This window comes from Acanthopagrus latus, chromosome 9 (assembly GCF_904848185.1).
Source record: "Acanthopagrus latus isolate v.2019 chromosome 9, fAcaLat1.1, whole genome shotgun sequence".
Classification (NCBI taxonomy): Eukaryota; Metazoa; Chordata; class Actinopteri; order Spariformes; family Sparidae; genus Acanthopagrus; species Acanthopagrus latus.
In genome coordinates, this window is record NC_051047.1 from 13,154,043 (window position 1) to 13,176,736 (window position 22,694).

The following is a 22,694-nucleotide window of genomic DNA, read 5'->3' on the forward strand; positions in this document are numbered from 1 at the left end:
GATGGCACAGAATGCCAACCTCTTCTCTGAACAGTGAATGGGGTATTTACAGTAAGCACACTTTTAATCACTCATTTTACCGTTGTCTTCCTCTTTGTTGACTGATGCAAGAAAATACGCGTTACGTGTTCACACATTGTTATTCATATGCAGAAGTACATTTATAGGGAAACAAAAATTAAGATTGAACTGCCTCTTCTGGTCTATTTACAGTGTCTCTTTGAAGAGGTTGTTGTATTGTTTGTGGCTGTCAGTTGCCAGCACGCTTCTCAGGCTGAACCAGAAGTATGGCTGGGCCAGAGGGTTTGTTGGCCACTCCAGCACAGACCTCTTATACAGCCTCTTCCTTAATCTCAGGTACTTCGAATTGCATTGCACTTTCTCCAGGAAGATCAGCACGATGACGTCATCCTTTTCATCCATTAGCCTTTGGTGGGCCATGTAGAACGCTGTCTTGAAGTTGCCACTCTTGATGTACCTGCTGGTCAGAATGAACATGGTCCTCTTGCTCCTGTGGATGCTTTGGCAGAGGTTGTCGATCAGGGGGCACCCAGGGATCCAGTCCCGTTCCTCCAGGCACAGCGTCAGGGGCCGGTCTCCGCGTTCCTCCAGATGAACGCACATTTCCTTCATCACCCACTCCGTCACTGCAGTATCCTCCTTGTCGTATATCACGAAAGCATCATAGACGGAGCTCTGGGACTGCAGGCGGGTGTAGCCTTTGAGCTTGGCGCTGCAGAAGTGGTAGATGTACCAGACATCCCACAGGAAGAGGTGGCTGGAGACGGACAGGGTGAGGAAGCCGAGGACGAGAGAAGACATGAGGATGCAGAAGATGATCGACAGGTAGTTGTGCTGGCAGGCCAGCAGGTCCACTGAGACCACAGGGCGGCCTTTTTGTGCCCCCGGAGAGGCACAGGTCACTTCTGTGGCCAGTCTCGGGATGGTCACGTTGGTGCTGTTGAGCCACGTGACAAACCAAGAGGCATTGCAGTTGCATTGGAAATCATTTTTGTGCAGAAGCAGCTTGTCCATCTTATTAACAACATTGTCCGGGAAGCTAGATTTTTCGATGTGCTTTATGTTATTGTTACTGAGATCCAGATGTTTTAAGCTGAAGGCATCCTTGAGAAAATCGGGCGTTAGTTTTAGGATATGGTTATTGTGTAAAATGAACATCTCCAGGGACGTGGTGCAGTTTGACAGCACGCGTGGGACAGTGGTTAGGTAGTTTCCACTGAGATCTAAGACTTTCAAAGAATGGAGAAGTTGTAATTGGCCCCAAGAAAAGTAGTTTAGTCTGTTGTCTTTAATGTAAAGCTCAGACAGTTTGTCTGGAAAGCCGCTGAACACATCTTTTGGAATGAAATTGAGGTTGTTACTAGAGATGTCGAGGACACTCAGATTAATTAATTTCTTGAAATAATTGAAATATTTGTCGTTCCCATCCCTCCACAAAATATCTAACCGGTTATCTATGAACTCTAACCTCTCTAGGGATTGACTCTCCAGCTCTGTGTTAGTGGAGGTAGAAATCTTGTTGTTGTTCATCAGCAGAATCTTGAGATTTTTCAGATTTCTAGTAAAATTAAGCATGTGAGTCAAGCCCTCCGACTCAAAATAATGGTTGTTGTTGCTTATATCCAAGACGACCAGACTCTTCAGCTCTTGAAATGCCGTGGAGTGGAGCAGGTCCAGCCGATTAAAGGAGAAGTCCAGATATTTGAGGTTAGTCAGGTAGGTGAATTCTGAGCCATTCAGACTTTGGCTCATTGCGTTCCCTGACAGATTGAGGCATCTCAGCTCGCCAAGGTTTAAAAATCTCGAATGCAAGAAGAAGATGTTGTTTCTGCTCACATCCAGGGTTTTGCCAAAACGGCTGCATTTCCCTTTGACAAGCGTCGTAATGACTCCGAGCTCTTTATCTCTGTATTTGCAGCTGCGTGCATATTCATCATATCTGAAGTAATGAATCTCTCTCGCTTCCCCGTTTTGGTACTGATCAGTAGCCGACATGGGCGACCAGTCCAGGGGCTCCCCTCCGGAGAAACCAACGGGACCCTCCCCGTCAGAAGGGGAGGATATTTTGTTGTCAGACAGACTGATTATTTTAAAGCTTTTTAATTCCATCAGAGTGCTAAGGTTTGCCATTTTAATGAAGTTTGTGCCCAAATCTAGAACCTCTAAGCCTCTCAGAGGTTTTAAATGATCAATGCTCTCTGGCAGTAGCTGCTGAAACACGAAGCCCTTTAGCCTGAGAATTTTAAGCGATGTGAGGTCAGAGAAGCTGCAGCTCAGCCTCAGCGTCTGGGGGTACCTCTGCAGGTCATAGTTGAAGGAAAGGTCCAGTTCCTCCAGTTTGCCCAGGTAATGTGGGAAGGTGGTGTCTCCTATCGCCCTCCCTAAAAAGTTTGATGAGAGGTCGAGCTGTTTGAGCTCTGTCATGCTGGCAAACCACTCAGCCGGCACAGATGTCAGGGAGTTGCTGTGCATGCGGAGCGTCTTCAGTTTCTTCAACATTTTGAAGGCGTTCCTGCTGACATTCAGAGGTGAATCGTTTGGGCATGGGTTGCATGGGAAAGGCGCATTGTAACATCGAGGACAGTTTCCGCTGATGTCCAGAATCTCAAGGTTCGTCAAGTTTTTGAAATCCTCATCAGTGACTTTTAGAATGTTATTATTGTAGAGGTACAACTCCTTCAGACTTGTGGGTAGGAGAGGTGGAATAAAGGATAAGTTATTTGACTTAAGACTTAACAATGTTAAATTGTTAAGCTGAAGAAAGGCACCCTCCTCTATAGAGTAGGAATAATTGCATGGGTTGCGAAAATAGCAGTTTTGGCCGAGGTAAAGTATCTGAACATTTCTGATCTCAGAGAGGTTTGCTTTAGAAATAGAGCTAATGTGATTTACTTCCAGGCTCAGCAGCGTCAGGTTTGAAGGCAGGCCTTTGGGTATACTTTCGAGTTGATTGCCATCCAGATACAGCACTCGCAGATTCCTCAGGCTGGTAAAGGTATTATCCTCTATTGTCACACTCTGAAGGCACATGCGGTCCTTGGGGCCGATTTTGATGGGCACACAGTTGCACCTCATGTCAATCTCAGTCAGGTTCTCCAAACCTCGGAAGGAGGTGGAGTTTAATCTGTGAATGTGGTTGATGGTGAGCGTCAGGTTGGTTGTGTCTCTGGGGATGTCGCGGGGAATATCAGTGAGGCTTTTCTCAGTGCAGTCCACCGTCACCGTGCTCCCATTGTTGGTCTCATCAACATCACACGGCAGAGTTTTTGGGTAGGAAACCCTGGCTGTCGACAGGGGCAGGAAACACCACAGGCCCAGCAGTGACACACACATCTGCACCAAAAAACACAAGGAGGTTCACTGAGAAATGTGTGCAAGTGGAAAACCAGTAACACACGCTTAGACACATTATACACATCATATCAAGCATAATCACATGCTAAAATCATCAACGTATGTACAGGATGTGCTTTTTCATGATTATAATAACAATAACAACAGTAATAATAACTATATAGCACTTTTCAAAAACAAGTTACAAAGTGCTTTACAAAGACATATAAACAGGAAAAATACCAATAAATGATAAACAGCAGTACAAACCATGCAATAATAAAGTAAATTCTTAAACATATTAAAAACAATTAAAAAGGAAGTGTGTTTTTCAGAGAAGAAGAATCCGAGCTTGTCTGCCTGATCTCCTCTGCCAGAGGCTGCATTCAGGCTCATAAGAGGTTTTTTAGTCAGTGTTATAATCACGGGCTTACCCCAGACCTGCTTTAAAAAGTTCTAAATTCTAAAATGTAGATCTTACCATTGTAGATATGCTACAATAAGTGTGGACTCATCTATTGGATATTGCGAGTGCTCTTGCCACAGAGTGAGGACGGAATAGAGTGAATTGCAATAATCTAAGCAGGATGTAAAGAAAGTGTCAAAGTATAGGAGCTCATTTTTTAGATATTGCATAGTTGAAGAAAGCACGACTGAGCAACTGATTCCAGCTGTTGATCAAAGTTACGTTTGTTGTCAAGGAGGGGTCTGAACCTGTGATAATGGCTTCTGATTTATCTGTGCTTAGCTGAAGAAAGTTTTAAGAGAGCCAGTTTTACATCTGTGAGACAGGATTGTATGTTAACTATTCATGTTGTGTCATTGGAATTAAACAAGGAATAAATCCTGGAGTCACCTGCGCAAAAATAGAAATCCTTTGTGTCTATACAAGATCTGACCTAGTTGTAGCGTATGAATAGAGAATAATAATGGGCCAATGACTGAGCAATGAAGTACACTACAGGTAAAGGGAGATCTAAAATCGCCAGTGGCCACAGAGAATTTCCAATGAGATAAATAGGAATAAAACCTAAAACCGAAGCAGATATGCGATTTAAATCCCGTGGCCAACTGTATCAAAAGCTGCTTTGAAAAGGCAGTTTCAAAGAAACAAAATTGGAGCTGTTCTTTCGGGCCTCACTGCTTCCCAGGGATCCAGAGTCACCTGCGTGACATCTGTCAGTTGCCAGCTTTGCCACGCCTCCATAACAACACCGCATGGATGCAAAAAGGGAATGATGTCTTCTGAGAGGATATTTTGCAGGAAGTCACCACCAAAACCCAGTGTACATCTTTAGTATAATTGCAAATGCAAGGGCCATAGGCTCAGTCATCGAGTTACCTCATTCAGCATTAGATAACCACTTAACAGATATTTGTTTACGTTGAAAATATTAGAGAGTATTACTTTAAGATCTAAAAGCAATAAAACCGATGTTTGGCTGATACACTAATGTAATTAAGAATTCTCCTTGCTCTAAAACCAGATTGAAATCTATCAAACAGCCCGTTGCCTCGGACTAATACAAGCTAGCGTTTACTTCTCACCTCTGCATGTGGTTTACTGCCCTTGTGATCAAAGTCATCCTGCCATTTCCCTACACACAGTATGAATGTGATTATGATTCAGTATAGTAAATGAATACAGGTAACTGATACTCACCAGGTGGAAGAACATTGTTCAGTCTGGAGTTGGAGGAGAGGTCCTGCTGTGATTCCTGCTGTCAAGTTGGATCAAGTGCTTAAAGAACATTGTCACATTGATGTTCGGTGATGGGCTGAAAGTAACAGGTGCCTGGGGTAGCCCATCGAGTGTATAATTAGCCAGAATCACTTCCCTATTGTCTCAAACAACATGCACCATCCAACTCCTCTATCTTTCACAACATCTGTGTGATAATGTGTGTCAACTGATTGTTGTTTGTTATATAATGCTGCGAACATCTGTTAATGTTAACATGAAAAGGTTTTCTTTAGGACACCGTGTCATGGTTTTTGGGTCTTATTGGGCCGTATTAAGGCACAGCTGCAGGAGTTGTTGGTTATTTGGTGGCCACCATCCATGGAAAGTGCTGTTTCATTTCCGACCAGCCTGCAGAGGAAAGCGAAACCTATACTTCGGTTGAGGTTTACTAGTTTAGCCTATATGGTAAACATGCTATTCTTGCACCAAGCAAAATGAATGAAAATTAATTTACCTGTACCTGCAGAACTAATGACATTCCCATCAGCCTTGACTGTACTTTGTGTTGCGCTCATGGGCAAAAGTCAGCATACTAACAAGCTAGACTAAGACATAGCAAACGTTACCTGCTAACCATCAGTACATTAGCATTGGCACTGTGAGCATGCCGTTGATAACATTTGGCTCAAAGTACACGTCGGTGCTAGCATGGCTCTAGACTCTCAGATGAATGAGCGTCATGCAGCATAACACTGTGCAAACTCTCTCTCCTGCCCAGTGATCATTAATGCAAAAAGCATTACCAACACTCAGACATGAGTAAATAGGAAAGTCCTGAATTATCAAATACAGTTTAACTAAAGATGGGTCAAGCAGCTTTTTTGTGTGGATAATAATATTTTTTAGGAGTCAACTTGGATAATCTAGAAAAGTCTTTTAATGCATCAAGGATCAACTGATTTAATGATGATGGTGACCTTCCATGTTCCTTGATAATTAAATAAATAAAATTTTAAAAAAAGTTTTATCTGCCCAAGGTTGGTGATGAATAGCAACAAACTCATGTTTATTCAAACACAAACAGACATTCAAAAATTCAAATACAAACTTTTGAAAAGTTTTAATCTTTTTAATGATCTTGACAAAAAAGTAACAGGAAAGTACTGAGTGTTCATGTGTAAAGTATCCATTAAATTAAGGTGAATCCAGCAAATGAAAAAGTTATATTCATTACTTTTATTTGATCATGTCTTGTCCTGTGCAATGATTTGTCTAGAGCTGTATATAGTGTATGCGTTTCTCCAACATAATATATATTTTTACAATTTATAAACAAGGTACTAACAAGGTGGTAATAATCTACATGTTATGCCCCTAATATAACCAATAAATCATTCAAACAATCTCTATTATGTCATATTAGATAATATAGTTGGGAGGGGGACTGTATGCTTCTTCATTGAGGCCTTAATATAATCTATTTAAAACTTTAATGTTTCATATAATTTTAGTTTTACTTTACATATTAAAATATTGTATACACAAGGCAAGTTTTTTTTTCTTTCACAGCAGTTCACATTGGTTGTTAGACCCATGTCTCTTATGTATGGCTTTAAAATCAATAATCAGAATAAAATAACAACAGTTTATTTGTCGAGCAGTGTTTTCAGTGAGTGAGTTAGTGTGTTTATAATAGCAGACATGGCGGCAGAGTGATGTGTCAATGCATTCACACTTTGGTCACTGGGGGAGCTTCCTGAAGCCGCCTCAGCGGCTTTCAGCAGACACACGTAGTTCATGACGACCTCATCCACCTTGGCTACCACCGAGCGCCGCTCACTCTCCCTGCTCAGGCCTTCCACGAGTGACATGCAGGCCTGCGTCAGGCAGCAGAGCGTGTGGAAGCTGTGCGTCAGAGTGAGCAGTAACTCCTCTGGGCTGCCATACTCCGCGGCCATCTGACTGCAGGCGCTGCTCAGCACCTTGGCCTGCATAAAGAGCAGCTGGGAGAATGCGTCCATGTCGGCCTCGCTCACCTCCTGCCTCTCGCCTCTGCACGAGTGGCAGACGCTGGAGCGCAACACGCCGGCTATCTCTAAGGCATCCTTCCGTGCAAGTGCAAAGCCTGTGTGAAGGCTGTAGGTTTTTCCCTTCATGGAATTTACACGGGCTAGCCTTGCTTTAAGGCTCATGTCGCTCATCGCCGCGTTGCTCCGCTCGGTTTTACAGGCGGCTTTCGTGTTTCCCTTGCGACTGAAAGAAACCGAGCTGACGGAGAACAGAGGATGCGAGGGAATCTCTCTATTTTCATCAGTGTTTGTCCTTCTCCGCAGGAAACAGTCACTGAACGGTCCACGGCACCTCCACGTACCTGCATCCAGCCTCGGTGCTGGGGACAGCAAGACGGAGGGTCCTCTTTGCAGCTTTCTATCGGATGAACTAGACGCGACTGAACCCTGGGAAAAGCTTTTGGGCAAGGTTTTGGCAGAGAATATCCTCTGCACTTTTGAGGGATCTTGAGATTGGAAATTCTGACCGCGACTCTTCCCACCGAGTGTGGCTTTGGTCTTATCTATCAGTGCTTCTAAGCTCCTGGAACCTGGCATTATGGTGCTCCAGCTCCTCCTGAGCAGCGGGACCCTGCGTGGCTTCCTGAGGCTGCCTGATGTAGGGTCACATGAAGATGCGCTTGAAGGGGATGCCAGGGCGTGTGGGTCGGGCTCGGGACTGGCCTGTGTTAGCCCGGCGGGCTCTGTGCTACTTCTTAATGATGACGGTGACATGGTTGTGGTGGTGGTCTCAGTACAGAGAGCTAAAGATGACTCTTCCCCAACCTTCTTCAGCTGTGTGCAAGCTACACTAGGGGTAGTAGGAGAACAAAGGGAACTGTTAAGCATCACAGCACATATTCATAAAATAAACAGTTTCATACTAACAACAACTACATACCAATATGTGCTATATATACAGACATCAGATGATGATATGCAACTTCTCCTGCATTTGTATAATTGTTAAAATTATATATTTTAATTCCTGAGCGCAGTGTTTTTCATTTCTGGTCCCGGGGGCCCGCTTGCCCTGCATGTTTTAGGTGTTTTCCTGCTCCACCACACCAGACTCAAATGATCAGCTTGTCACCAATCTCTGCTTAAGTCATTTATTTGAATCAGTTACAATCAAAATCATTAAAATCAACAGGGGCAGGGGGTCCCGGGATCAGGATTGAAACCATTATCTTAATTTCCAAAGGCTCAAATGGATGAAAAGAACAAAAGCAACATTTAAAGAAATCTCCATATTTCAGGTACATAAGTGCAGGAATATATTTTGAAGTAATAATTCCCAGTATCTTTCTCCTGTGAAAATATCAGTGTGTACTTCCTGTACTTTGCCACAGATTGTTTTATTCAAATGGTTTCTAAGAGATGTGAAGGGATGTGAAGGGATAAGATATAATACACTATTTTAGTTTATAGCAATATATCTGCAAAACCTCAGCTGTGCAGTGTTAAGATCTAGTTAGCAAACGCTATTATGCTAACATTGTACACCAGGATGCTAAACATGGTGAACATTATACCTACTTAACATCAGCATGTTAGCATTTTCATTGTAAGTATGTTAGCATCCGGTTGTAAACGTTTAGTTGAAAGCACCTCACATGCTATTGTTCCTTATAACAATTACTCCAGAACACAAGAAGTTGAAAAGAGTCCCACTGAACGAACATTTTTCAGCCCTTATTCCGTCAGCAAACTAGTTGGGTTGGCATGTGACATTGTCCACTGTTAAATATTGCAATTGACCATATTCACATGTCGGCCATTTGTCTCTGCCACCACGCTCAAGGTGGGAAGCACAAATGTCATACTGTTGTGTTCCAGGATGCATGTCGATAAATGTAGAGAATCTGACACATTGCTATTTTCAAAGCTTCCTGAATGATCATAAATAGAAAAATCAATGGAAAGTCAAGATCCGACAGGACATCGGGCCACTTCTCTGTGCAAACAACATATCTGATAACCCTTTAGCTTCAATTAGACAACAGCTAATGTTCAACCACTTCCTAGCTTTAATGTTATTGTGTAATGGTGTTAGATGATCAGATAGGAAAGGTGTGAATTAATTCTAAAATATCGTTGCACGTCTTGGACAAGTTTATTTAAGGCTGAAAGTGAAACACAATGGATGTAATCAAACAGTAACATAAGCTAACGAATGCTAATACTAGCCAGTGGGTTATCAATTGTTTTACCGGAAATGATGGCCCAAAGTCCCTCCAGATTTTTTCTGTCCATCATCTTTTCAGTTGCTGATCAATCAAGAAAATTCAAACAATTTGTCAGATTGCCTACCTTTAAACACAACATTACCCCAGCATTCAAGCTTCTCACCCTGGGCGTCACATCCAGGGAAAATGGCAGCTGTGTGGTCTATGGAGGTGGGCGGTTGCGGGTTGCTGTCTCGCAGAGCTGACAAAATTGTCTCTCTTCCCCAGCGAAGGTAGTCAGATCAACTCTCAGATCCCTGCCTGGAGGGCTTTTGACATGCATCCCTGTGCCGGGTTAAAAAGGGTCTTCATCGCTGCACCACACGTCTGCAACTTAGCTGTGTTCAGCCTCAGAAGCTTGAAACCAGGTTAGTTCAGCTATACCAAGGAAGCCAGGCTACGAAAACGCTGAGGCGACATACTGCTTTTAAGTGCCCAGCCCTACTTGATTAATTGAGGTAGAAAAAAAAATGTGTGAAGTGACCATTTAAAATGTATTCCTGCCTTAACTCGCCTGCAGTGAGTAACATCATTATATGTCCCTTTTGTTCCTTTCATGCACTTACACAGACACAGATAACGAGAGCACCCTCCTGTTTAGTTTTACCTGTGGTTTCTTTAATCTTGGGCATTCTGTGACTGCCGTCCCGAGTAATTGTGAACCCGGGCTCAGCACTGGTGGCTGCATGGATCTTCCTCAGCAGGGTGGGGTCCATGGGATGGCCAACCTTCCCCTGACCGGTGGGCCCAGAAGCTCTCTCCTCGGCCGTTACGTAACTCAGCCCCTTGAGCGAGGACTCGGACAGTACGTGCATATTGTCTGTGGCGCAAAGGGGAGAATCCATGGGAGTGACACAGCTGCTGCTGCCCGTGCTACAACCGGCGTCGATCGAGGAACACTGTGAGCTTTGGAGGGAATGAACGCCTTCACTCTGTATCGACGACATGCGCTTGCTCACGTGGTATTCATACAACCGAGCGAGGTCTTGCTCAGATGGCGGGATCTTAATTTGCTGCTGATGATTATCCTGTGAAGCGGCGTCTCCCTCGGCAGAGACGGAACATTTGGACGGCGAGCGCAGATTTAAGTGCTGGCTTTTTTCATCCGAGTCCTGTTTCTCTCCCTTGACGGTCAACCTGTCTGCGTGGGAAGCCTGTGAGTCATTCGCACATTCTGGAGGGAGATTTTCTGCCATTTTGTTTCCAGGCGCTCTCTGCTGCCATTTTTGATGCCTGTCTTTCAAGTGAGTTCGCCCCAGATCGAGTTGATTCATGTAATAGGAATCCCTCACAGTGAACGCGTTGTACTTCCCAACAAGGTGAGGGGGCTCCTCTTTAGCCGAGTCGTGAGGCATCACGTGAGATCTATCGGAGGATTCACAGGTATTTCCTTGGCTTCCTTGCTTCCCTCTCTGCCTGCCCATTACTGAGCCCATGTGCATCTTGGTGAAGTATTCACTCACCGATTTTATTTCCATCGTCTCCGGCTCCATCTCACCGCCATCTGAGTGAAAGATCTGGGAGGAGGCGACGGCTGATTTTGCCTCCTCCTCCTGATGCTCCTGGGTATTGTACTGCATAGCTGCCGCACCGCCATCACTAGTCCCGGTGACCTCTGTCTTGTCTTCATTTACGGCATGGTACCCCTCTGTCATGGCCACATGCATCCTCAGGTGGTTCTCAGAGTGTCTCTGAGCAGTGGCTAGCTCCGAGCTCTCCGTCATCTCGGAGGAATTGGTCTCGTTGCCAGAATCTGAGGACTCAGGGCTAAACGCTCGCGATATTTCTACACCTGCGTGCCACAGAAAGACAAACATCTCATTAATAACTTAATCTGAGGCAAATCAAAAATATCACAGATCAGGGAATGAGTCAAATAAAGTTCATAGTAGTGAGTTAGCTTGTGGGGGGAAAAAGGCGTGAATGATTACAGAATTTTGCTAGATAACTTAAATTAGCATGCAGTGACGACTATCTAAACCATTTTTCAGTATTAGCAGCAGACCCTCTGATATCATGCAGCGCGTAACCAACAAAAATGATCCACAAAACAGTAACAAATCATGACAAAATGAATGACCCTGCGACGAACACAACTGTTTGTGTGCTCAAATGAATGAAGAAATACTCGCACGAATGGAAACATAGAACAAAATGGGCTTTATTGAAAAAGAAAAAATCAACAACAACAAATCAAAAGTGAATGGCTGGAACACGAAACGGCATTAATGGATGAACGTTACAATAGTGAAAGGAGAACCTGTGCTACTCTCGGACTGTGCTGGACTCTGTTCCTCAGACGCGGCGAGGGCCTCGAGCGCCTGTAAGGTGGACACCACTGCATCGTTCAGCGGCTCTCCGTGGCCCTCTGCCCTGTGGGTGGGCACTGAATCTATGACAGACACCGGGATATCATTGCGGGCCGCCGGGGCCCGACCCCCAGCCCCTTGCTGCTGCTCCTCCTCGTCTGAGCTGTCCCTGAAGCCGGGAGGAGGAGCAGCGATGGCCAGGTTAAGAGAGTGCAGCAGTACGTCATTGTCCTCCTCGTCATTCCCCTCCGGTGGGGGAGGGAGGGAGGTCAAGTCAATGATGTCATCGCTGGACCCTGAGAGCGAAAGCAGCATAGGCTTGTCAATGTCACTCATCACCATGTCCTCCTCGCAGCTGATGTCATCCTCATCCTCGGCGTCATCTGTCGTCTCGGCGTAGCAGATGTCGTGCAGCAGCGGCTCCTCGATGCACTCGGTAGGACCAAAGATTTTGGTGGAGTACTGATACCCGTCACCATCCTCGATGGCATCCATCATCTTATAGTCGTCCTCAAGACGCCTGTACATGGGGCTGTGATTGTCTAGAATCTCCGGGCCCTCATCCATCAGCCGCTGGTAGCCCAGATTCTGCGGGTTTACACCGTCTAAGGGGGGATCTCCAAAAATGAAGGAGACCTTTGCACTCCTGGAAGAGTCTTGGGGTTTGGTTCTCGGGACGTTGAGGTAAGTTTGAGAGCAAGGGATTCTGCAGCACTCCACTCTCTCCGCCATGTGCATCGAGTGGGCCTGGTGGATCTCAGTCACGTAGACCGGCTGGCCCTCATATCTCCCGTGGTCAAGGTATTCACACTCCTGATCAGAATAGTCTTGGCTGCACCTCTGGTTGTTTCTGTCTTCACATCCTTTATTTGGTGTGCTGTACGTGCACTCGATGGCCTGGTAGTTCTGCTTTACTCTCGCAGCATGGCCTGGGAAGAGGAACCAAAATTGAAACATTTGAACACAGCACTTTTCTGACGAGTCATTTTGTGATCTCCTCAGCTCAGACGTACTTGTTTCCAGGCTGTCTGTGTTTTTGGCCACGTTGAAGATGGAGCGCCGGGAGTCCACCAGTAATCTGTAGTAGCCAGCAGTCAAGCAGGCCAGATTCATTGCGTCAACAGACTCCATTAAGAGAGTGATGGGCTGTGAAAGAGGCAGATAAGAAGATGACAATGGGCGCAAAGTAAATGGGAGATCTGGGCTGTAGAATGAGGTTATAATGACTGCAGCACAGACTTAATGTTGTTGGCTAAAACCATAGGAAATATTCACAAACCCTGCCAGCACATATTTGCATTAGAGGCTTTATTAACCTTTACGTCCAGAACGTGCAGTTCCACTCTGACCCTGTTCTCGTCCTCTGTGTACATCTCAATGCGGTTGACGTGACTGAAATCAGCCAGAAGTGCTACCAGGTTTGTTTTGGTGTTAATCACATGGCTGATGCCATATTTGGGCCCGACCAGCAGCGTCACCTCTGTGTGCTTCTCGCCTTGCTGCAAAGGGAAAGAGAGAGACTGCACATGTATCACCCTCTGAAATGAACAGCATGTGGCTCGCCATGTTTTTTTTGCTGCGTACACGGCGAGACGGCTTCACTCACAATTAGTGTGGATTTAAACACCCGTCCTCCGTACAGCCTCAGGTCACTGAGATACTTCAGATAATGGACCTTTGCCTGCAAGGCGGTCAGCTGGAAGAGAGGGGAAACAGGAGATACAGGAAGAAGTTTAACGGAGGCATTTAACTGAGGTGCAACGTCATCTTTTATTTTGAAACTAAGCTGGCCACCAGGTGGTAGTCAAGAGTCTGTTCACATGAGCGCAAGGCAAAGAGGATGAGATAGAGAGAGAGGGAAAAAAAGGAAGCAGTGGCACGCTCTACCTTTTTACCAGGCGGCACCAGGTTCTGGTTGGTTTTGAGGATGTGAGTGAGGGCTTTTTTGATGTTCTTCTCTTTCATGCTAGAGAGCACAGCAGGAGGCAGAAACAACGCCAGACCCCACTCCTTCCTGCACACGCACAATTCATATAGATTAGAGAAGGTCAGTTGGGCGCTATGATAAACGGCCGAGTCATCATTCTCCGCCAGCGATCAATTTACTTCACCCACAAGTGGTGCATTGATTCACTGACGGGGTACAATTAAAATCATCCTCTAACCAGCAGGGGTGCATCTTCCAGCACTGAGGGAGAACAACAATAGCGGGATCGCTATTGTTTTATTGTTTAACGGCATTCAGCAGTATCCTCTACACCTGGGAACAAAGGACCTCCAAGCCCACATGGCAAAATGTGAAATCCAGTCTACTTACTCAATATACTTGAGGGACACTTTCTGGGACTGCTTGGTATTGATGGTTAGAATATACATTTGCAGGGCAGCCAGATGGAGGGCCGTGTCGTATTTCAGCTCTGACCCAAATCTCTCCAATACCACGTCGTTGCAGCTCTGGAGGAGCCGGAGAAGGAGAGGAAAGGAGGAGGTTACAATGGAGCTGCTCTTCTGGTCAGGAAACTCAACACTCCTACAGCAACCATGCGTTGTTTAAGTCATTATTATAGATCTAGAGATCCTGGTCCTGAATTGTTTTCAGATTAACATATTTAAAAAAACAAAAACCTTTCACTATAAACAATACTGTTTGTTTTATCTGTATCTGCTATATTCACCTGAACATAGAGGTACTCAAATGCTACTGCGTCTCTCCTAAGCAGGTCCACAGGATCCTTTGGGACAAAAGTGATGCGGAAAAAGCACTTCATCTTGTGTGACCCTGGCCTCTGTGTCACCTAGACCACAAGTCAGAAGATAAGGTGGCACCCATTAGTCAAATGTCCTCTAACAAGTCACTACAAAGAATTTTTCTTCCAGATAAACAAGGACAGTACATGACATGCAACGTTTGATATTGAGTAAAAACCTGGGATCTCTCAGGAGTAATATAGAATATTGAGTCATCACTTTCTTGCTGAGTTCGATGACAAGTTAAAGATAAAATCATCCAACATGTCTGCATTCAAATTACAACACCTTTTGTTACATAATTTGTCGAGCTTATTACATTATCGTAAAGGTTTCAAACAATGTTTAAACCCAAAAAAATCCATAATTTAATTATAATTTTATTAAGGTATCGGTGCATTTCATTTGCTCGCCTGTTGCTATAATTTCCAGGGAAACAGCAAATCAGTGAACATGAACAAAAACCAAAATTTAAAGGAGACACATTATGCTTATTTTTTTCCCTAGTTTTATAGATTAGATTAGATTAGATTACTACTAGAGGGTTTACATGCTTAATGCTCAAAAAACACATCAGTTCCCGCTTACTGTCCAGTGCAGCAGCACTGTCTCCCCCCTCTGTCTGATCTTTTACATGCATGAGAACATACATAACATGCTGAAGTAAAGGAACAACATGAAAAAACATCATAGGCCTCCTTTAAAACATTACCTAGTCCCATGATCCCGTGCTATTTCATGAAATCATCAAACTATGTCTTTGTTTTATTGTTTTGATTGAGGGAGTTATGACATATTGTGTTTAAATATGTAGCTGGAGGCAGGCGACGATTAGCCTAGCCTAGCAAAAAGACAGAAAACACCTAGCCTGGCTCTGATCCACCTAGCACCACATCTAAAGATCACAAATTGATGGAGCTGTATGTTAATGATTAGTAGTCATTAAAATGTATTAGTCACTTTTTTATTGGTCATATGTAAGCGTTGTACCTTCCCTGTCTCTCTCGATTGCCTATAAAAGCCTGTGGATGGTTTGTATCAGATGTGAGGTCATGTATTTCCTCTAGTGCCTCGTCTCAGTGCCTCTCTGTGCTCAGCTAACAGAAAGCAACAGCAGCTAATGTTTCACAGAGCCCCTTTCAGTGTAGAAACAAGAAGAAGTGGTTCTCTTAAGGGACTTTTTCAGGGACCCTCTCAACGTTTGGCAAGAAAGCGAATATATCCTTAAAACTATTCCATTAAAATCTTTCATGTATAAGCTGTTATACCCGTAACTACAGCTTCTTGTTGGACTGTGGTTTGAATACAAATATACATTATTTTACCCTGAAGACAAGGGTGTTATCCTCCATCCGTTTTGCCATCAAGTCTATCGTTTAACTCTTTCCTGTTTAGCGAGACCCCAGAGAGCTGCCTCACCTGAGTTAGCATCTCCTGCTCATGCAGGAGCATGAGTTTGCTGGCGGTTCCCTCAGCTCTTTGCTCCAGCATCAGAGAGAAGTGCTCGATGCTCTTAATGGATAGCTTTTCTTGCAGGGTCAAGATGACATCCTTTCACACGGACAAAGTTGTGGTTAATACAAACTGAGAAGCGTGCAGATGCAGCAGCCTGCTCACGCTCAGCTCAATGCCATGACCGTAAATCATTTTCACGGCTGAACACACACAAAAACGTGACTAACAGCGAACATGCGACCGGAATTTCAACTAAGAAAGGAAATGTGTAGTGCTGACCAAGTATTTCCCACGCCACAGTTAATTAACTTTAAAATGATTTTGTGTGAATCCCAATCTAAATTCAGATAGGGCCAGTGTGGAGAGACTAGTTCATAATGTACAGTGCAGCTGGGAACAACATTCAACATTTAAACCGAACATCACTTTGGATTACGCAACAGCATTTCACAGCACGGCACCTACCTTAATGGATGTGTTGCTGTCAAATTTAAATGATTTAGTCTGCCCGTTCTCCAGGTACACCTTCAGAACATTTGGCATAAAAAGAAGAGAGTTGTCCTTCACCGTTTCCTGAGGATGGAATGAGAGGTATTGATCAACAAATCTGTTTTTTTTTTCTAACTGAAAGGTGTTTATATATTGTTGTTTAAATTGGAGTTGGGTTGGAAAATTCAGCAATTAGAGGACCCGTGGTAGAAAATGATCGCCCTTTCAAGAGCTCAAGATGAAAGTGGAAGACACTTATCTGCTTTCCTGCTGGGATGATAGGACTGATACCACTCTCATGTCTATACTGTAATTATGAAGCTGCAGCCAGGAATTGCTTAGCTTAGCCAATTTTACACACAGACAATATATAACATGTTAATTAGGGACATTTCAAAGTTGCTGGTTGGCAGATTGTCTTGAAGATGAGATAAGACCTCTTGACTGTAGCTTACGGCAGATACGGATCCAATATGGTATTGATTTTCTTATCAAACTAAAGGTTCATGCTGCAGGTTCAAGGTGTTTTTAAGAAAAACCCTGTGATTTATAATGACAAATAAAAGTTTACAAAGTCTACACAAAGATGGAACATACTGTATATATGTCTATTTAGGAAATAAACATATACGATATGTAAACAAGTAAACACCAAGGAAATAATTTTGTTGTGTATTTTCATAAATTAGTGTCAGGGAAATTAGCATATTTCCCTAAATGTCAAACTATTTCTTTAAACTTGAATGTGACTTATAGGGTGCTGCAGGAATGAGCCTTAAAACCTGGAAATATGTTCATATTTTTGTATTTCCGTTTCCATTTACCATTTTTGGTTAAACGTCTGAAATAAGGTTTGTTGTTAACACAAGCTGACACAAGACATTTTCATGATTTGTTCTATGACATATAATGCATCAGTAAAAAAACAAATTGTGAACTTGGAAGTGTTTACATATCTTTTTTAAAAAAGGCAGTTGCTAACAAGTGGTTAAATGAGACCACATAGGTTGTCAGGGACATGAAACATCATTACGTGTTGTCAACACAAACGGCAAACTATTCTATTTTCAAACTTTCCAGCCTCTGAACTGATCAATTTAAAGGTCACGTTGATAACATTTGTTATGTAGACAAATCAGTGTTTAATTCTACAGAGCTTTTATGGAGTTGCAATCTCTTTTCCTAAAAAAAAATTGTTAGGAGTTTGTTCGTGTCTGTGTAAGAACTCTACAGCCAACACTACAATGCTCCTGATGATTGGAACAGCAGCGGTAGTGTGACATGAACACAATGGAAGGGGGGAGATGGATGTTATCAACACCACCTTTTAAAGTAGAGTGTGTATAGTATAATGCAGGAGGATGTTTAGTGGGGGTGTTGTGAAGTCATGTGACATTTACACTTGGCTTTTCCTTTAGCTTTTCTGAAAATCATAAAAGTGGTGTTCATCTGTGACGATCATCTTGCCGAACAAAAGAATCATAAACTTCTGTTTGAGCTTATTTTCTGCTTTAATCCAAAATCCAATTTACAAATCCTGTAGTCCTTTTGTCAAGTGAACCAGCATTCAAAGCCTCCAAAAGTGTGTCATCCTTGTCTCTCTGTACTGTGATTCATTTTTACCCTTTCATCTAATTTCTGTGGCACTTTTTTTGAGCAAAAGCCGTTGTGAAAGTAATACAAAGTAACACAATGATGCATCTTCCTCAGTAATCATTGCCTGGTTTTACATGTGACACTGTCCTTCTTGCTCAGAGGATATGACTCCCTGATAGTCTTTTGAATTTGTGGTTGTTCTCTTGAGAAAAATCTTTTCTCTTCTGTGTGACACATCCGACAAATCAGGGGAGCTCTCGCCTTAAGAGGCACTCGCTCTCTATTTCATCCCAGCGATGGTAGTGTGATGAAAAGAAATAGGCAGAGGAGGTGCATCTCTTGCTCGTGCGTGTCTTCATTTTACAGCTCGCGATTTCTAATATTTTCTCTCTTCTCTGTGCCAGTTTTTAAAGTTCAAGTCTGCTGCTGCCTATCGCTCAGAACCTTGATGTGTGCTCAGTGAATCAGTGTCCAGTGTGACTTACGGGGACCTGGCCGTTGATGATGACCTCTTCAGCGAAGCGCACTTTAACAGGGTTAGTCTTTAACTTGGCCTTTTTGGCTGCGCTGATGAATGCCGATTTGGGCGACTTTTGAAGGGGGAAAGAGGAAAGAGACACAAAGAGAGAGAAAGGAGAAAAGACACTTTAAAGTAGGATCAGTCACTGTAAAGATGACACATGCATGTTTTCAGCCCCACACAATTCAAGGACACGTTCCCCCTTTAAAACATGGCAACATCCCATGTCTCCACTCCGAGCTGATGCAACTGAGGTGTCTCTGTGCAAGGGCACAAGAGGGAGGACACCCTCACTGCCAGTGTGTCACTGGGGCTGCAAAGAAAACGAACAGTAAATGGAAGCAATTACAGGCTGGATTATAAGACCGGCTTGGCCCTCTGAGTACTGAAGAATAATACTCCCATGTTTTTTTTCTGCAAATTACATCCTTATTCAAGTTAAGCCACTTGTTAAATGGCTGTTTTTTTAAAGACCCAACACTCATCATTCTGAGCCTCTGACACACTTTGAACAAAATGATTAATGAAATGCACGATGAATGCATGTATTCATTGAGTGCATTTTCACATTTCAGGAAGCGTTGTGTTCTATAAAACTCTTGAATTACTGTCACGGTTTTCATCACAAAACATTTTTACTTTGTTTTCAAGGTGCGACAGATACTTTATTTAAGATACTTTTTAAAATAAATGGTATAATCGTTAGGGTTAGGGTTAGGGTTATTCAAGCACAATTATAGAGGTATATAGTTCATATCAGATGGGAGATGTAATTTCTATGTATAACTGGTTGTAAGAGTGAGTTAGGCTAGCATGCATTGTGCCAACAGGTAAAATACAGTATTAGGTTCAGCATTAGCTTTAAATATTAGTTAAAGTTCTGATTAGATCCGACATTTGGACTTCCACAAGGAAGATCTTGACTTAATTCAACAAAGAGAAATAAAAAGATCTATAGATGAAATTAAATAAAAGGTTTGTAACAATCAAGACCTCACACATCTAACTTTAAGACTGTGTAAAGACCATTAAGGCCTCATAATTCTAGAACTGAAGACATTTTAAATTAGACAAATTATGCAAATGTTAAGATTCATGATTTTATTTTGGGTCACTACCGGCATAGTTTTGCATGCTTTAATGCACTGCAGCACTGTATTCCCCCTGTGTCTGACACTGTTTTAGGCCCCTCCTCCTGAATACCCACTCTCCTCTGATTGGTCGGCTCACACGTGCCTGACTCAGCACCGCGGAGTGAATCAGGCTGTTGGTGCGGACGTTGACCTTTCTAACTTTCACAATCTTTTACATGCACAGCAATATATATAACACACTAAAGGCAAGAAGCATAATAGGCCTCTTTTAAGACTTAATGGACCTGCAGACATCCTGGTGTTCTGTGAGCATGCATAGATGATGTGTCTATTTTTGGAGAGGATTCAAGCATAATTCCATTCCCAGCGACTGATTATGTGAGCTGTAAACAAAGGCTGAATGTATGCTCATGGCACTGTGTCCACCACCATCTGGCGCTCTGTTACGGGTGGTAAATGTTGATGTGGCAGGTTCATCTGAGGTCTTTGCGGGGATCTGACGCTACAACATGAGAAGCCCGGGAAAAGGACTGCAGCCATTGGACTCCCTTTGAGTTAGCGGGGCTCTAACACTCTGATATAGTGCCAGCACAAACATATGGCATGATTAATGACTTGCTTTCATAGAGTCGACAAAAAAGATCAGCTCCACAAACACAACAAGAGCCTACTGGGATGAGCTCGGTTTCATTCATAGAGGATGGAGAAAAACTTACTGGGTACGGCTGAACAACGGTCAACAATATGGACTCCTTGCAGCTCCTGCAACACACAAAAATATTTTGAATGATTAAAGATTAATTTTCAACTGAAACAGAAATAGAAAAGAACTAAAAATACTGTGGTGAGGGAAATCTGGAAATGTGTCTTGTTATTTTTGAGACACCGTAGTGGACGGTAGCAGGAGGAACATTGCGTCCCAGCGATGCTCCTCGCGGCCCTGTCTTGCCTCCATAGTGCAGAGGTTTTTTTTTTTTACTGCAGAGACTGAGCTCATTCAAGGCCACAGGAGCGGTGAAGGAGTGGCCACATGGGCACTTTTCCCTGTGCTAATGTACTGTTTACAGACTGCCGCACAGGTCATATGAGGACCAAACGCTCACAGCCAGCCACTCAGCTGTGTCAGTGATATTAATCAAATGAGACGCATGAAGAAACATCAACACCAGCATACAGCTAAGTCATGGTGAACAGAGCAGGTGGCTACAAAAATACCCACCTAAAATAGACGGTTTTGTAACCACACAGTGAACAAAAACACAAAAATATAATAACAAAATTAAATTTAAAAAATAAAGAAAATGAGGGACTAGTTCCAGTGCTTAAAGTATTCAACACCCCTGGAAATGTTATGTATTATTGTTTAACAGCACTGAATCATGGGGGATTTAAAGTTGCACCACATCGTTTTGGAAACTCAGAGAGGTAACATTTAAAAAATTATTACATGCATTTATCAAATAAATGTATATATATATATATATATATATATAATATTTATATATATATATATATATATATATATATATATATATATATATATATATATATATATATATATAATATTTATTTGATATATCTTCATAACTCAGAGGACAATAAATGCCCCAGGAGGCTGTTTGGAGATAGAACAGTGGATACCTGGAAGGTTCCTGCAAATATAAGCAAAGTAAAACAGTATGAAATAGTTTTGTCGTTTGATGACAGTTTGTTTATTCAGTTTATTCAAATGTGAATGAGTTAACATATTTCTTTCCCCCCAAAACTACACAGTGCACCTTTAATGTGCCTTTTTTGACACTCACATGTTCTTGTATTGGTGATTTAACTATATGTTTTGAGCATTAATATAGCAGCAAACAACTATTTTATATGTAAAGATATAGTATGTATGTGTCCGCTCAAGCAGAGAACTGCTCTTTTTTTGGTAGTCAGTCCGGCCAACTGGCTGCATGGGTGATTACTTCTCCAAACATGTATTTTTTATTTTGTATTTGTTATTCAGATCATTTTGTACAGATCAATCAATCAATCAATCATCTCTTTTTCTCTTGATCAGTGTCAAAAAGCCACATTAAATCGACTCTGATTCCGTGTTGTAAGACGATAAAACATAATAACCTCCAGGGAGGGTGAATCATTTTTATAGCACTGCACAATTATAGACAACAGGTTTAACAGCAGGCAAATGGCATCTCACCTTAGTGTGTTGTCATACCTGACAAGGTCAATAACCCTCTCCCTGGGTGCTGAACTGACTGGCTCATCATTAATCATGATGATCTCGTCCCCTGGGATCAGCTTGCCTTCTGATGGGCCCCCTGCCGACACACAATAAACAAGAGTTAAGTGGAACAAACTGCGCACAGTCGTGCCATTTTTCTTGATGTTCTTGCTTTCCTGTCTTTTAGCTCAAGGCTCTAATGAATGCTTACTCACTGAGTGCTGTTAAAATCAATGAATCATCGACGTAAGTCACTGAGTGAGCGGGTTTCCCTCTCCCCTTTCTGGCTACATCTGAGGTGGGTTTCACCTCCTTCAGGGATTGTGTTGATAATGGCCATGGACAGACTGAGTCACTGTTGTACGTGAGAGAGCTCAACGTACAGCTGGGACAATTTACCTGGTGTTACTGAGCGGACCACCACAGGTTTCTCACTGCCAGCCACAAATCCAAAGCCAAGCACTGGGTCTCGTCTCATCTCCACCTTCCGGGGCGCTGGTGGCACAAACTTGTCCCCTTCCAGACGGACCTCCTCCAGGGAGCTGCTCTGGGAGACGTGGCTGTAGGAGGAATGAAACAAACAATATTTCCTGTTTCTGTCTTCACTGCTGGATGATTTTGTTTCAGTATGAAACACTGGTCTTGTGTTGTAAAACCACCATCAGTGCTTCCAGTACAATTTTACATTTTCCCAAATTTCCATGGAAAATGTCTTCAGTCACTATCAACTGAGTTGATTTTGAGTAAATTGTCGGAGACATACAAATAAATATGGAGTTATTGCAACTTCTGGGCTTTTACTGACATTTTGGATTTATTCCCGGTAACTAATTGTATATTGAAAAAGGCTTGATGGTAGTGACTCACTAGGAAACTGATCACCGAGCTAATAAATGAATTGAGAATTAGGGCAATTTTTCCATGAGCTTACATACAACCAGATTT

General features: G+C 42.9%; 2 protein-coding genes across 6 annotated transcripts in view; both read right to left on the reverse strand.

Annotated features, from left to right (window-relative positions):
- Nucleotides 1-35: 35 nt before the first annotated feature.
- On the reverse strand, nucleotides 36-5,853 carry tlr7 (toll-like receptor 7). The gene is made up of 2 exons (XM_037109363.1): nucleotides 5,018-5,853; nucleotides 36-3,354 (listed from the first exon to the last, which is right to left on the reverse strand). Exons 1-2 carry the CDS (start codon nucleotides 5,030-5,032, stop codon nucleotides 208-210), a joined length of 3,162 nt encoding a protein of 1,053 aa, XP_036965258.1. The 5' UTR covers nucleotides 5,033-5,853; the 3' UTR covers nucleotides 36-207.
- Nucleotides 5,854-5,957: 104 nt separating this feature from the next.
- frmpd4 (FERM and PDZ domain containing 4) overlaps nucleotides 5,958-22,694 on the reverse strand; it is a 31,594-nt gene continuing 14,857 nt past the window's right edge. For 3 of the 5 annotated variants that reach the window (XM_037109355.1, XM_037109359.1, XM_037109360.1), the window contains 14 exons: nucleotides 22,149-22,309; nucleotides 21,726-21,846; nucleotides 20,242-20,287; nucleotides 18,397-18,501; nucleotides 16,292-16,399; nucleotides 15,791-15,922; nucleotides 14,299-14,418; nucleotides 13,941-14,077; nucleotides 13,511-13,637; nucleotides 13,230-13,319; nucleotides 12,940-13,122; nucleotides 11,575-12,769; nucleotides 9,922-11,106; nucleotides 5,958-7,892 (listed from right to left, as the gene is read on the reverse strand). In XM_037109355.1, the coding sequence (XP_036965250.1) occupies nucleotides 6,685-7,892; nucleotides 9,922-11,106; nucleotides 11,575-12,769; nucleotides 12,940-13,122; nucleotides 13,230-13,319; nucleotides 13,511-13,637; nucleotides 13,941-14,077; nucleotides 14,299-14,418; nucleotides 15,791-15,922; nucleotides 16,292-16,399; nucleotides 18,397-18,501; nucleotides 20,242-20,287; nucleotides 21,726-21,846; nucleotides 22,149-22,309 (4,918 nt within the window). In that variant the 3' untranslated portion in view covers nucleotides 5,958-6,684. The remainder of the gene's footprint in view (nucleotides 7,893-9,921; nucleotides 11,107-11,574; nucleotides 12,770-12,939; nucleotides 13,123-13,229; nucleotides 13,320-13,510; nucleotides 13,638-13,940; nucleotides 14,078-14,298; nucleotides 14,419-15,790; nucleotides 15,923-16,291; nucleotides 16,400-18,396; nucleotides 18,502-20,241; nucleotides 20,288-21,725; nucleotides 21,847-22,148; nucleotides 22,310-22,694) is intronic. The other 2 variants (XM_037109358.1, XM_037109356.1) reach the window with 2 other exon arrangements.